The 16436-nt window shown below is 36.3% G+C and overlaps 1 protein-coding gene and 1 long non-coding RNA gene across 9 annotated transcripts in view; one reads left to right on the top strand and one right to left on the bottom strand.

The window, feature by feature from the left end:
• The window catches only part of sd (TEA domain transcription factor 1 homolog scalloped), a 37935-nt gene extending 21678 nt beyond the window's left edge, over window positions 1-16257 (bottom strand). For 3 of the 8 annotated variants that reach the window (XM_069052972.1, XM_069052979.1, XM_069052974.1), the window contains exons 1-2: window positions 16098-16248; window positions 15559-16051 (exon numbers count right to left, since the gene is read on the bottom strand). In XM_069052972.1, coding sequence (XP_068909073.1) covers window positions 15559-15568 — 10 coding nt within the window. In that variant the 5' untranslated portion in view covers window positions 15569-16051; window positions 16098-16248. Of the gene's footprint in view, window positions 1-15558; window positions 16052-16097 lie in introns of all 8 variants that reach the window. The other 5 variants (XM_069052976.1, XM_069052978.1, XM_069052980.1 and 2 more) reach the window with 3 other exon arrangements.
• On the top strand, window positions 15315-16052 carry LOC138134621 (uncharacterized). Its single transcript, XR_011160778.1, has 2 exons — window positions 15315-15434; window positions 15493-16052. It is a non-coding gene; the product is annotated as an uncharacterized lncRNA (long non-coding RNA).
• Window positions 16258-16436: the final 179 nt, after the last annotated feature.

Here is a 16436-nt window from a genome sequence, read left to right as displayed (position 1 = left end):
AAACTTGATTCGTTGATCAGTTCGGACGAGCATCGCAACCGTTCACTTTTTTTCTTTAATATTTCAGTTGATTCAAGAATCTGGATTCCGTAGTAGAGTTCGGGGTTGTCCTTCTCGGACAGATATTGTGGTACATGAACCCATTATTGTTGTGGTTAAGTTTGTACGTATTTTTATGACGTATCTGCGTATGTAAAGTTGAATTTCTAGTGCATAAATTGCGGTATGGAGGCTGTGCCTGAAGGGAAAGTGGTTGAATATTTACGCTCTGGTGGCAAGCCGGTTCAGTTGCAGCATTGATGTTTATTATGTTGAATTTAGTTTGTTTTATTTACACTATACAGTTCACTGATATCGTTATGTAATTTTATTGTGTCGGCGCAATGGTGAAAACAACATTGTATCGATTACTAACTGGATATATAAAACTCGTCGAATTGTTGTTACAATTTTATTATGGCAATTTTGTTCAACTGAAATCCCCGAATCGGTTTCATTCTGACAAAAATCAAGGCAAAAATCCTAAATATTTGTCCCTGTCCAAAGCACTGTCCTTTGCATTATCTTTTCTTTTTGTTAGGTCGGAGCCAAGCCTGCGAGTTACAATTTTCTCTGATTATTACCATTGTTTCGATTAAAAATACAAGGTTAGAGATTTCATGGAGATATTTCACTATTTACCGTGTGAATTAATTAACTTGCGAATTTTCTTTTATTTCTTTCATTTTCGTCAAAAATGCTGTGTCGGTCTCGTCGAATAATGTAAATTAAAATTAAAAAACTGAATTCATATGGTCTTACTCCTACGGCAGAACATGTTACATCTACTGATATTCGTACAAAATGTCAAATGACCACACTCGCACCAGATTCTCACATAAAATTATCCCAATAAAAATGGAATAATTTTAACTTGTCACAGTTTCGTAACAAATCATCTAGTCAGCATTCTTGCAAAATGGACGTTTCAGTTAATGAGAACCACATTTATTTCGAAATGCCTACCTTGTTACCAGAATCACTCGTTTTGTTTTATTTTAGACTTCCGTCAGCTCTTCGATACGGTATCCTGTGTGCCTGTCGTATTTAAAGTAGGACTAAAAAATAATCAATCACGAGATATTGAAAAAATTAAGCCGAGTTGCTTCGAGAAAATAACAAATTGGTTCCAGTCTTTGGTGATGTGGACAAGCAAATAAAAATAAAATAAACAATTTCTCTTAATGAAAAATATTCCATTCATTGTCAATGTTCGTAGACAAGAATAATTTTGAAAAGTGTTTAAGGATTGTGATTAGCAACACAATTACACACCGGATATGCGAATTAGGCAATTATATTTAAATTATAACGTGACAATGTAAGCACTTTGCCTGCTATTTGTAAGTCAATAATTAATGAATATTATGAGTAATAAACTTTCTACAATTAGTAATTTCGAGCAGATTTCCCCATTATTAAGAGAAAAAGTTAAGACGTTATAATTACCAAGTCTACGTAAATTCACTGTTCAACCGTTAATTTTGATTCCTGTATTTCTTTAATTGAATATATGTATTTGCAAAAAATATAGCTTCCAAGAGCTATCTACGTACTTTTACGCTGAAACCGCAAGAAATTTTTATTGCAAATCACAACGTAATTTGCGCAAACTTCCCAGAAGATTAGCGATAATGTTCTATTTCCAACAAACAAAAATAATGTAATATTTATAATTATTGTAAATTTCTCCACGGTCATCAGTATTTCGTATCAACATAAATAGATAAATAACAACAATGAATATCACAACTACAAATTATGTTTCCTTACATTTATTTATCTGTTGGTCATGTTATTTTTTAATTAAATATACATTTTTTTTTATTCTTTCGTCCTAATGTAAAGTTGTCTCGGATCACTTCAATTGTCCAGAATGAAAATTCTAGAGTAACTCATGCATGTTTGCTAAAGCCTTTGGAAAATAGGTAGAAAGCGTTATTGATTTGGGCAACTTTTCCTTTGAGACAATTCTGCCTATGTCACGAAATTAAAAAAAAACTCTCACATCGATTCTTTCCCCGCTGGACTTTTATGCGAGTCGTCCAAGGGATATTATTAAATTTAACGTGTTTCCTGAGATACATATTTTTGTAGAATCACTCGCAGAAACATTTAAATGGAAATAAAATCTCGAATGAAATGCTGTTTTATTTTGAGAGCTTTTGAAGTATTTCCCTTTGGGATGCCACAAAAGCTCAGTCATATAAAATTCCACTTTTGTTTCACTTGTTGTCAAGACAAAAAGCTCTATCCAGAACCAAAATAAAATAAAATAAAATATTCTGACATGGTAATTAATCTGAACGTTTCAAAATACAACGCCCATAGGGCGTTTCAACTCCGAGGAAATACACTAAGAGAGATATTAAAAACATGACTTAGCGACGCATTTCGAGGGACTCATTCCAGGTTCATCGATAATATTTTTAGCGCCGGATGTTTAAAAAAAGGCGAAAAAATGAAATATTAAAAATAACAATACGAGATCAGGAGCTAAACACGTTTCTTCTTAGTAAAAATCTAACATCTAATGAATTGTGTTCTGGCAGGATTAAACTTTCAGTCGGACTAGATCGAAAGTGAATTTTAAAGAAGTGACAGTACTGAATTCTTTAGAATTTTAGAAAAAAGGGGCGACTGATTGGAGCTTTAGTTCGAATTTAATGAACGTCGTTAAGAGGAAAGCTAAACATCTTTGTAATAGGTGCTTAAGTGAACTCAGAAAACAAAAAGGACAGCATATATCGACACTTCATTGTATGGCAGCAGAGGTTAAATATTTGCGGTGTATCAAAGCTGTGGTGTCTTCAATTAAAAAAGCTTAAGATTCCTAGGAATTCAGAATACTTGTTCCAGATAACGAAGTTAATTCTTTGGTGATCGTTTTGTCCTGATAAACATCTCCCGTACTGCAGGATAACAGGTTTCGTTTTATTTCATTTCTAATGTGATTTACGCCATTAATTTGTGTGATTTAACGATCCCATCACCGAAGCTCCGTGTATTTTTCGGCACTTTGATATACAAACAGATGTAATGTGATAAATGTCCCGCGAAAAACGTGAACTTGTTGCTCTTGAAAGTACGAGTGAAATGCACAGGATCACAGATTGATATTTAACATCCTGCAATTCATCCACGCAGTGGAACGTTAAATATTAATTCTTGCCTGGTTGCGGTGGACAAAGATCGAAAATATTTACATCACTTATTAAACTCTTAAATCTAAATTCTTTCCGCACTGATCAAGTTCTAAAACTTGCGCGACATTTATTACAGTCCTCCCCGGCCTTTAAATCACCACTTTTTCCATTCTGTGTAAGCATTATGGGTGCTTGTGTAAAAATTACACGAAATTAATTTTCGTCGCTGCTGTTTATAGCTCTGCCTCTTTTATTTATTATGTCATTACATCCCCCTTCTTGCTTCTTTATATGTACCAACGATTTAATGCAGAAAACACGGCGGATCGCAGTTCAACTATGATTTGCTTGGTTTACCGTCATCCCCGTCTTTAATTACTTTATTAGGGCATCGAGCGTTCAAATTCAAATTCAAAAATGAACGGCATGGTTCAATTACAACTCGACGAAGTAAAATTAGTTAAATGAACACGCATCTTTTGTTGCCGCCGCAAAATAGCTCCCGAATCCACAATGGATGCGCGAGGGTCCATTGAAATCCATAGAAGTTTTAAGTACAGTTTTGGAAGAAACGAGAACAAAACGCCAGTTGTAATGTAGGTTGGGAAGCAACAAGTAGCCAATTCCATTTAACGATTCCCGATGGAATTAACCCACCGGAAAAAGATGTCAGCACCCTCTCCTTCCCAGGAATTCTCGACTCGGCCCAACTATTCCGATTTTTAAGGAGGCGTTAATTCCACGCCGAAATAAAGAACTACACTGAAAATAAAATTAAACTGATCATGAAGGTGATTTTTTATAACACGATCATAAATTTGCCAGATGACCTTACTTAAGAAACATTTTATTTCCAATCAATGTCGCATGTTTTACACAGGTGCTCTATCTTTAACTCCGCTACAAATAACGAATAAAAAGCTGCGTTGACACGATCTCAGGGACAGTTTTAGAAAAAAAAAGAAAGAAAAGCAGTGTGTAATCTACAAGAGCTTTGAAAAGGGCGGCTTAAAAATTTGAAGTGAAGACAATAGAGAGTGGGAGGTGTCGGTACTCTTGAAAGCGTGGGAGGTAATAGGTTGGACTGGTTTCAAACATCATGCACAGAGGGTGCAAGAGAAGATATTCAACTTTATTAAACTGATGTGAGAAGTCAATGTCTGCAAAACCTAATATCACGAGTATCAACAAATCGTTACGCTGATAGGCTTGAGCTAACAATCAAATTACATAGTTTTGCATGCATTTAAGAGTGAGTGATTTTGAAATATAGTCATTTCGAGAAGAGGAAAAACGAGTCTATAAAGATAATAGTGTGTGGAAACCAATCAGAATACTGATGAAATAAGAAATAACCCATAATAACTAACATCAATATTGTTCGGCGAGTAGGTGTTTAACTGCACATTGTTATAATTCCATAAAAGACGGAACATTTATCATTTGTTGTTTTGAGTTGCAAATTTCAAGGATTTTCCGAGAATGTCCACCGCAATCGAAGAAAAATTTCGAAAATCCACGAAATTAAAATTACATACATAGTTCGTTGCGAAGGCAATACTTATTTGGTATTTTGTCCAAATGATATTTGTAAGTCAGATTATGTCAACAAATTTTGTTATTTCGTGCGGAGTTAAAAAGAACACAATTCCATGTACGGTGACGTTGCAAACACCAGCTGATAGAAGAAGAAAGACCAACGATTCGAAGAAAAATTTACGATAAGTCTTGGGAAGGCAACAATACTATTTTTCTAAGGAAGTCCGCAACAATACCCGCTTAAATTCAAGTAAAAATTAAAATTCTTAACAATTACTGTGAAAATGATTTGATTTCGTTTTATGTAGAACTTATGCGGCGTGTAGTTGCGAATTGTGGCTTCTGAGGGTGAGTTATAAATAGCTCCAAAGCGTTGTGTGCATCAGAGGAGCGACCACAACTTAAATTGTTAAATACACAATTCTTTTATTTTCCACACTCTTAGAGATTCGTCTTGGACTTGAAATAATCAGAACAAGTCCCAAAACACTTCAAATCACGAAAAAGGGAGAGTGGAGGGCGTTAACGACACATTTCGACTGGAGCGCTTCATTATGCCGCCGGACTAATTTAATTTTAGAAAAAATGAGCAAAAGCTGAGAAACAAGCGGCGTAATTATTTGGAATTTGCTCGAAGCGACGTATCAAACTGTGCCCAAGACGGCATTCTGAATAAGCGCACTTATAATTTTAATATTTCACATTTTCAGCTAAGTAAGTATTTATTCAAATAATGTCTAGATACCTGGGAAATTGGAATTCTTTTCCATTTTATGACTGTAATTAGGCCTCGGTGTAGAATTTTTGCCAGTTCCAGATTTCAATTTACGAATTTTTTATTGTGCTCGGTTTTAAAATTATTCAGATTAATAAGTCTGATATCTCCTTGGGAATTCTATCGAGTCAAGTTGTTCGCGAAACCATTTTTCTTGGTAAAATTTTAGAGGTACATATTAAAGTTTACGAATTCATTAACACCTTTGATCGATATAAACAGCAAAGAAATTGGACAAATACCTCATTGTCGGTATAGTTGTCAACAGAAGTACACTTTCAATTCGGTGAATTTTCGAAATAATAAATTGGCAAGTTGCAATTTGTAACCTCAAATTTACATCAGACAGTGTTAGCCCTCCTGAAATTGGGTAATTTCGATCAAGATGCGAAATAAGATTGAGAAAAAACTGCACAGACGAGAACCTTTATTGCTGTCGAAGGACAAACGCTGTAGAGGTGTTTCTTATAAACTTGTTTATATTTACTACCTTTCACCGTATAATAAGTAACGGTGTTCACAAAAACGACCAGTAACTTTGCTGAATAACAATTGCTTGAATTGTATCTTGACTCATGATGTTTTGTTGGCTTGTGGTCACAGTATTGTTTTCTTTATTTATTTTTATTACCGATTTTAATTTGAAGTTCGTTCGCTTCGATTGCGACGCATCCATTTGATGTTTACTTGGCAACAACGCGGAAAAAATTGTACGAGTTTAAAGGTGAACGTAATTTGATCAAAATCGTACAAAATAGCAAGGTCAGATGTTGTCTGTCATCGACTACCGCCGCGAAGAGTCAGATGGACAAGATATTTACAAAACGTCGATCCGCGACCTTTCGCTGCTTTTCAGAAACATGACTAATCGAAAACCCCAAACACCATCGATTGGTCTGTACAGAGAACATGGCAGAACGTGCCAATTCGTGTTGTCTTCCTGTTTCCCTGAAAAAGTCTCGCTTGTTGCCAATTTCAGGATAGTATTTTGAGAGAGCGTACATACGTCCTGCCACTCCAGCTATTAGTGCACTGATGCATCCAGTTTTACTGCTGATCTAATGCGTGGGATCGCTTTTTTCTACAAAAATTTAAAGTTACGTGTGCTTCCCAAAAACCCACGCAACGTTTAGAGTGATCTAGTCAAGAATTGAACCCGCACGTACAGAAAAAGTATGCCTGAAAGACAATAAATCAAACGGGATTACCACTGGATTTGCACTAATCATAGATGAGAAGGCATTGACAATAATTATCGAATTTACCGTTTGATTCTTAACACTGTTAGTATGGGCTTTTTGATATATACAAAGAAATCCATTGTTTTTATTCATAAATTATAATTTATGCAGTACCTGCATTGTCGTATAAAACCACATTATTCAAGTGGTTGAGTCATCTAGCTTGGTTTGGCGTCATAAACCTCCATTTAGAAGACCGCGATAAAACCAAAGGGTGAAGAGGGTTAACCGTTACATTACATTTTCTGCCACGCATCATGTTTAGATAAACTTGAAAATACATACGCACAGAGATAACAATAAAGGTAAAGTGGATGAATGAAAAAAAAAGATTAATATCTAATGTCGAATCTGATGCGTTGCGGTGCAATTGAACATGGAAAAATCTGTATCAGATAGAGATAAGTGTTGTCCATCCTGCTTAGATAGCTTCTATTGTAATGTGTATCTATTATTGAAGCAAAATAGATGATTTTGGTTTAGTATTTTTGAATGGTGAACAAAGATGCTAAAAATACACCCATCGGTGTAACCAGATAGGAGTTATTGCTATTGTTTGGATTTAATACAGATCGACAACATTAACGAGTATGAAACTTTGGTTGTTTTTCAACGTGAAAACGTCAAACACCTGTGAGATTGCTTTACAAAGTTGTTAAACTTGTTTCGGTGCGATGAGACTCGATAGGAGCAAAATGCGAGTGTTGGCCTCTCTGTCTTTTTCTTGGCTTCCCTATAGAGGCCAATTTAGAGGATTTCCGAAGTTCGGAAGCTCACAGAAGTGACCAGCATGTTGATTTAGTGAACACGAACCAAAATATTCTTGTACCACAACATATCCATCATAATTTCATCGTAATATTGTGCAGAATTCTAATGTTGATCTTGGAACGTTCAATCTAAACATAACAAATTAATTTTTTTTGATGTTGTAATAACATCGTGGACCAGAATCGGGAAGGATGTTTCTTCTTCACTATTACAACGTAACATTGTCGAGATTGGCAAAATGCATGCTCCAACGCGTTCGTCATAAACGACCGATTTCACGGTAGATTCATCTTCCAGGTTAATCTTTGCGAGTCCAGCACGGTCATTAAGTGCACATCTGGGCCTCGATCGGAGCGGTCTCGTTTGCTCTAAAAATAAGAGCCCATCGCGAGATAAAATTGATTTGAAACAGCTCTAATGGCTCCGTGGTAGTCCTGATTTACCGTTTACCTCCACGCATGTAGCGTGCAGATTCGCCATCCACCTGTGCCGTGTTTACACGGAGAAGTTAAGTCAAAAAGGAGCAACGCGAGGGGCGATAAGATGGCATGAGAAGCTGCATGGACAGACGATATCCCGTTACAGCCGCGCCCGTTCGCGCTTGCGGCGGACGCCATCTCCACCGGGTCGAGAACAGAGCGTCAACCGCTGCCAAGTGCCAACACTATTTTTGGTTTGGTGATGACGCATCGTAACCTCCAGAACAACTCTGCATCTGTACGTAATGTTTGATATTGGGACAAGACGACACATTGATGCACCTGCTGACGGACGACGACACCTACGATCTGACGATCTGCAAGGCGAATCGCTTCGTCTTGATCAAGATGCTCGGCCGGAGGTTCGCCGGTAACAAGAAACGCGACACCACCAAGTGTCGAATTAAAAACTAAATTAACCGGCGAGCAAAAAGGATCAGTCGTGCCGCGATAAGATGACGCCGATCTGCGTAGTTAAAAATGTTGAAATTATTATTTGTATTGATTATTAGTCATGGTGTTTTAAAATAATCTGACGAAGCCAACTCATGATTTTTTTAACATTTACCTAAATATTTTAATAACGGAATTTCCATATTGGTCAACGGAGTATAAATAATATCCATCTAATAGAGTTATTCAACCTCCCAATTCAATTATTAAATACGTTGGACGTTGGTCTAAAATTTCCCATTAATTTTGTCCGGACGAACGTTTTTTCGTGTTAATCTGCTGCTTTCGTCTTGAGTGTGGCAAAAAATCGGTGAAGGTGTTATGTACTCCTTTGGATGATCAAATTGCGGGTCCATCTTTAACTGTTCTTGTTCGGAAATGCTTAAGTGACGCAAGGATAAATCTGGACATGTAATTTGTTTCGACCAGATCCCAATTAACTTAATTGATTTTGGCTATCAACGAAAAGGTCAGACTAAATTAACTCAATTCTGAAATAGTTACTGATCGTTACCTTTTTCTCCATTTGTGTATCTTAATCTTGATTTACACCTGTTGTTCGTATACACGAGGAATTGCGTCGTTGATAACCACGATAAGCTTCTCAGAATAAAGAAACTAAATAATCGATTACACACGAATGTTATGTCGACGTTTATGAAACGAAAACGTAAAACAAATCGAAGATTACATCGAAGATCTGGTAATTTAACAGGTGGTAATTACACCGTCACTTTCTTGAAGCTACTCTAAATGCGCAACAAAGAATGGTGGCATTTGGACAAGTGGTAACACTGATGGATGCAGGTTGTTCAGTTTTATGCATTTATTCGATTATCAGAGCTTTTGTAGTTGCCGACTCGTGGGAAACCGGAATAAAGGATTACTTCTTAACAACACGTCCACGCAACAGATAGGTATTCTTTTATGGTAACGGAGCCGAATATTGCAATTTCGACCAAAACTCCACGCTCGTCTGGCACTATGCCCTCGGCTAGAATGTGAAACGGTCGCTCTTTGCAAATCTCTGAATTTATTGTTCTTGGCACAGGTGTACAGTGGTCATCGATGGTCAATAAATAACATTGTGAATCATACCATCAACAGGTCATTTTGTTCTCGACCATCTTCCGGTCCCATCGAGCAGCAAAATCGTTTGTTATCCGAGAAAGAACTCGTTTCTCTACTGGCGAGGCTTATTTATTTACTATTGGCGCGATCACAGTCTAAATGTCAGTAAAGTTCATGGGTTGTTACCAACACTGTCTTACCTACTTACCAGATCGGAGCTGATCTGTGTAGGTGCATTTTATGTTATTAGGTCAAACCGCACGGAATATTTGGAAAGTCCATTTTGAGTGATTTACTGTTGTGATGATTTACATAAATGCATATAATGTCCCAATAGTACGCATTTTTTAGAAGTAATTTATTATTATTTTATCCACTTAACCTTTCGGATTGTGTCAAATTCGAGTCCATTAAGCAAGAACGAAAATTCTTTAGCCTCGAGACTCAAAATTCGTATCATTCCAAGCGAAATGGCAAATATCAGTGGTAGATTAATTGTTCTTGCCTGTGCCATTTAATTGCAATTTTTCAAAGGATATCTCTGAAAAGTCGTGACTTTTTCATTTTACTTCTTGACCTTCGAGCGACTCATGCTAATTTAAATCCGACGATTTTCAAAAGTGACTAAACACAACAAAATCGGTTTTAAAATATTACGAAGACGCAAAGTCAGAAATGATAGACATTATCTTTCGTCATTAGTTTACGGTAAAGCTCCAAGATAAGTAAAAACCTTTTAAACGACCAAGACGCAAAGTGCCAGATAAAAATAAAATTGGAGTTCTTCAAGAAATGTTTTTAGGGAGACTCCTCAGGCTAACGTTCAATTTAAACATTTTTAAATTAGATTAAATTTTGTACAGGTGGCAACGCTGACTTCTCGGGACAATATTGTCGATCGTTGTAAATACATAGCTTGAGGGAGTTAATTGAGAAAGACGGTCTTTGTGACTTGTCCAGTTTCGCCGAAAATTACAAGAACTTTCTCTTTCTTTCAGTGCAATCTTTAAGCGGGCTTTTTCTGCAGTGCTATAATTTTTTTCAAAGTGCCAACCAATGATTTGCGCTTCTTGATTGTCAATTTCACGGTGTAAATTGTAACTTTATCGGAGTACAGCATTGTTTTCCATTTCATCCAGGAAGTAACAACGCTCGGGGGAATCTTAAAAACAAGTCGTTAACGTATGATTGTGTTCAATATTTAAAGTAGATTTACAGACGTTCTCTAATAAAATCAAACTCGCTTATTTTTAGTGAGGTAAAATCGGCGTATATTATTAAACTTTGTATGTTTTTTAAATCTATAAATAAAAATCAAACACTTGCGCACTTAAATTAAAGCGCGCGTTAAAATGAATCAAACCGAATTGAATTTTTTTTTCTTCGATAAAACACCGCAGCTTTCACCACCTTAATTGCAACATAAATTAATTTAAATATTAGCGTAATATCCGCGCATGAACAAGTAAGAATCTTCCTTTAATTAAAATACGAGTTCCAGTGGTGGAACAGGTAAGGCTATTTTTTCATCAAGATTTCTAATTTGTCGAACAAAGCTGAAGTGATCGTTTCTGTGGGCCTGAAGGCAAATACTAATGGACGGAAAAATTTAGTGAATTTTAGAAAATATTAGTGGCGGTGCCTAATGCCAATTTATAGTTTGCGTTTCAGGATCAACAACGCGCACCGCAACTCAAATAATAATTTAATGGTTAATACACCTTCATTAAAGGTAGCGACCGTAAAAACACCGTAAAAACGTTTTAATCGGCAATTAAAGTTTTACACAAACCGATAAGGAAAAAATCGTATTATTCGAGCCGAGTTGAGAATTCCTCAAAACCGCATTACTCAATTCGTACACGATTTCATTACTAAATTTAACATAAAATGAATAAAATCCGGATTTAATGGATGGACATAAAATGGCGATCAAAATATCTCGCGGTCATTTCAAAGACTAACCAAGTGAACACAAGTACGCATAAAAAGAACCAGAAACAACGCATAAACAGCTCGGCAACTGTCACTGACATTCACCCAAATTTCCAAATTATTTCTGAGTCGGCCCGATTCAGTCTCATCGTAAATGTAAAAAAGTATTTCTGATCGAAAGCGAAACTGAACAACAACCTGGACCGTATCTCGATAAAAATTGTGACTGTAATTTTGAGAAACACCGATTCTGAGAAATTCTATGAGTCTACAAACAACCGTGTAATCTGGAAAGATAAATTATTTTTAAAGCGCTGCGTCAAGATAAGATGAAACAAAAAGTTATTAGTTATTTAATTCACTATTGTTGTACGCCTGTTCTTACTTTTAAGTATCACCTCAAGCATCATCGACCGAAATATCAATGAAAAGCTTAATCTGACGTAATCTTCATTATTTAATTTAGAGCAAACCAAATCCTAAAGCTCATACATTATAGATCTGAACTGTTAGTGTCGTTAGGTTGGCGATAGTGATAAAACGAATTATCTGATTCTGAATGAATTTCTCCTTTCGTTTTTCATTTTTGCAATAATTAAAAATTGCACACAATCCTCTTCCGTATCTAATTACTTCGAATAACTTCTTGAGCAAACAAATTATAACTGTAATTATAAAAACTAAAGGTCTTATTACCTCTGTTTCACATTTTGACACAAATGACATCCTAGACTCGAAGCAAAATTTCAATCAGGCTTTAAATAAACTAAATTTTGGCCGACCTTGAATTTGACACTTCACATCTATAATGGATGAGCTGTATAAACTGCAAAAATATATTATTCTAATCAATTCTAGTGGTCGCTTTCGATAAAAATTAAAATAAAAACCAATTAAAACACTTTTATGAGCAAATTTGTGGCTATAACGCAAGATCTTAAATCCACTTTCCCAAAGTTGACTGTCATGACTTCTACAAATTCCTGTTGATTCAGATTTAGTATACAAATTAGGATTTTATCCAATTAATTGATTAATTAAAAATTAAAAGCAACGTCTCAACTTCTATTTACATTAGTGCTTCCATTACGTTTTCTGCGTTAATTTTTTTTTTTTTTAGCTCTACAAAATAACATTCACTAAATATATATTTGTGTGTGCCTTGACCGATTCCCGAGAGTTCAAATTAAAAGATACAGGGTGTTCGCCGCCAGTCGACGAACGTGAGTCCAGTAATTTTCCAGATAACATTTACGACATTCACCAAACAAACGGATCGACGATAGAATTTATTTTCATCGAATCTAAAATTAAGCTTGGACCGACTGCAGTCTTAGGATCGACGACGTTGCACTCAAACTAGCGTTCTCACCAACTTCAAACTCTCGTACATGCACACATATATCCGCCTCTGTTTCATTTGTACAAGCTTATATTTAGATGCAAGATTTATACTGCAGACGACACAATTTTGTCTGTTGCCAATAAAACAAGTCTCCTTTCTCGTTACCAAAGCGCAAAAGAGGCACGGTGAATGTTTTGTAAAAGAAAAACCGCGAGACCAGCATCTTACCAAGAATCTGCGACGAGGAAACGCGCGGAATATGCGGCTTGTCCGATAAATAATAGGAGTTCGAAATGCCCCACGTTTAGGCGCGTTTTGTATAAGAAAAAGGATTCGAAGCGCGAAGCATAAAGAGCGGCTCTGACAATTTTTAAACGGCGGATACAACGTCCATTCGAAGTTTGTGGAACGGTGGGTTTCTTCAGATGGTCGGAAATTCTATATAGTGGTCGTGTTTGCAGGTAGGCTGTGTGCAATTAAGCCCATTTACCACAGCATCGTTTTCCTGCCTGTTTCGGTCGAATAATGACTAAACTGACGATAGAGGAAGCTCCACAGAGTTGCAAAAAATACACATTAAATTAACCCAAATGTGCAACTAATCAGCGACAATTTTTAAAACTTGGTTTTTTCCTTCTTCCATCCACCAAAACATCTTCCTGCTTGACATCGAGACAGAGATTACGCAGAAAAATGTTTTCAATGTCAATTTTGTAGTTACATTATTTCTATTTAAGTAAATGTCAGGACTAGAAAATATTTAGCGCAAAACGTTTTTTAAGCTTCAGTGACAGTTCTCTGCAAGAATGTATGGAAGAAATCACAATGATTCTACACAATCGTAAAAAATTGAATAAAAAAATTACTGTCGATCATAAAATTGCTGGAGTTGATTTTTCTGTTGCCTGTCCAACTTTTTACGACGAAATGAAATTTTGGAAATTAGTTTCGCTGCATTTACATTGAATGTCACGTCTCGACCGCAATTAGCTAATTAATTTGATGATGGCAGATAAGGCAGAGCAACAATCTGGTGGATCTTTTTAATAACGAAGAATCAAATAAAAAAATCACTAGTTTGGCGTTCACTTGTCGTTTAGTCAGTTTGTGTACGAACATCTGTGCAAAAAGACGTCATTGTCCTGCTTTCAAAAATCCTGTTAGATTGATACTGGTCATGTAGAAAGGCACAATTATCGATATGCTAAAATCAACAGTAATAAACTTGATTAGCAAGATAAATGAAGCTATAAATTTACTGAATCCGTGATTATCATAACGTTCGCCATTTGGAGAAACTAGAAGCGCCAAGCCTATTGATCTTTTATCTGATTCTCCATGTGATAAATACAATTTTTTGTTATAATATAAATTTACAACCGTTCATAAGACCAGCTAAATAAATTTTGATTATGTATTTCATCTGATCACTGGAACTCATAATACAATAATGTCTCCATAATCCGGATTAGTTAACAATATCGAAACATCCGGATTACCGAAGCATGTTGTATTTTCACTCTAGTGAAAATGCGTTATGGGTTAAGTATAAATATTTATTGAAATGGAAAATAAATAATCAGTTCTAAATTATTCTAACAAAACAAATTTGTATTTGTGTAAATTATGTACAACACATAAAATTTATTTTTAAAAGATTGTAACTTTTACTTGACGTGAGGTGCTTCTTTTAATTTTCAAAGAACCTTTTCGCACATAGTTCCTCATCGTTTTTTTTTTCTTTTAAATTATAACACATTTACTAATCCGGATTATAACGTACATGATGCAAAAAAATAGGTTCAAATTATCAATTTTTAAGGTTACCACAATAATTGTACAATACGTTGGACCAAATTGTCCACTCGGTTTTGTATTTCTTTTGAAGTGGTCGTGGATTTCCGATCTCCTACTGTGTAGTCCCCACGTAAAAAACACTTTGTGCAACTCCCGCCGAAACTAACGCAAACAAGAAGTTGTTTTGTGATGCTACCTGCACAAAAGTAATAAAGGGGGATTCGGCCAGGATACTTATGTTTTTATTATCTACATAATCCCTGGCAACATTTCGATCATTCGTCGATAAAAAGATTCCTTCTGGTTGGGATTAACTTCTTGGATAAAATTGCGAAAGCAAGCTCCGTCGAGCAATCGGAAGATTCTTGCAGACGTTTGACGCACAATTCCGGATGTTTATTCAAAAATCAGCGTTAGTATTATTGTTTCCTGTTAAAACCTTGTAACGGGAATAGTAATTCCCGCTTTTTCGCAATACTCGTATAATAAAAGTAATCAATTCCGTAGTTGTCTGTTTTCGGTATACGACAAGGAAAGTTTACTGTCATTTCCCGCCGAGAAAAAATATGATCGACGTTTTCCAATTTATAATCGTGTGTGTAACGGTTGATATAATACGCATTCGAGTATAAATTATCGTAACAAACTTAATTAGCAATTACAATTTTAACATTTGTTTGGGCGATTTATAGTGCCTTTCTATTCGGCGCTTTGGCTCGATTTGCGGTTTTATTTCGCCAAGTTGGCGAATTTGTTTTCGTGACAGTTCTGACAAGCTCATAAAGGGCTTGCATGACATAATTTCGCGTTGTGCGTGAAGAAGTGGGTTTGACTGTCTTTGCAGTTAGTGCAGGCGCAAACTTGCGTGATATTTGTTTTCGCTACAGTTTTGCAATTCTAGACCAATATTCGTGAGGGATGGCAATGCTCGAAAAATAAAGTGGTATTTGCACAACACAGATAATACCTAAGTACATCCCCCTTTTGCTGTTATGAAGAACAGGTGGTTATAATCCAAGAGAGTCCGTCGGCAAACGACACAGTCACCACCGATCACTGTTTAAAAGGGCTCATGATTAATTACAGCCCCCGTACACATTCAAACGGCACAACAACACTGTCCAATAGCCGCTGGCGATTGTTGTAAACAAAGTGGCGAGACAGCGATGATTAACAACAACAAACGGCCGCCGCTTTAGCGTCCAGCAAGCGCACAACATCGTCCGGCACAATTTCACTATTCACTTGATGGTCCGATCGATAGATCCGATGGTAAACACGCGTTTTCCGCCGAAAATTTACAATTTCGCGAAATTGCCGTTCGAAATTGAAGCGAGACCGAGACCCGCCGACGATGTCAGTCGTCAGAACTTCGTAACAGCAAGCATGACAAGTATGTAAAGTATTGGAGGAATTGTGGACACATTGCTCACATTCTAACGGATATTTAGCCTAAAACACTGCATAAACTGTATGAAAACTGGCCTTAAACTGTTAGGTACTTACCAAAAATATTACTGCGGGGCCCCTCGCCGATTCTTAGGATAATTAGGACGGATTTTGGTCCGTAAATATGAAGAGTTTAGCTCTTATTGGTATGCCAGGAATGGTACAAAGAATCTAGACAACGCAACGACTACAGCGCACCTGAAACGCGCATGGTAAGCGTTCTAAAGCCAGTTTTCTTCCACGTCTCGCCGCTCACCGACGGAATATAAATAAAAGTTGAATAAAACGTTGATGGCGACATCTGCCGAACAGAAGCACAACGCAAATTCTTATAAAACATTTTCCTATTATAGATGAAGCACAACCTAGATGAAGTTATCATTTATCATTTGTTCT

The sequence above is a fragment of the Tenebrio molitor genome, chromosome 7, assembly GCF_963966145.1.
Source record: "Tenebrio molitor chromosome 7, icTenMoli1.1, whole genome shotgun sequence".
Taxonomy (NCBI): Eukaryota; Metazoa; Arthropoda; class Insecta; order Coleoptera; family Tenebrionidae; genus Tenebrio; species Tenebrio molitor.
This window is presented reverse-complemented; position numbering and strand designations above follow the sequence as displayed.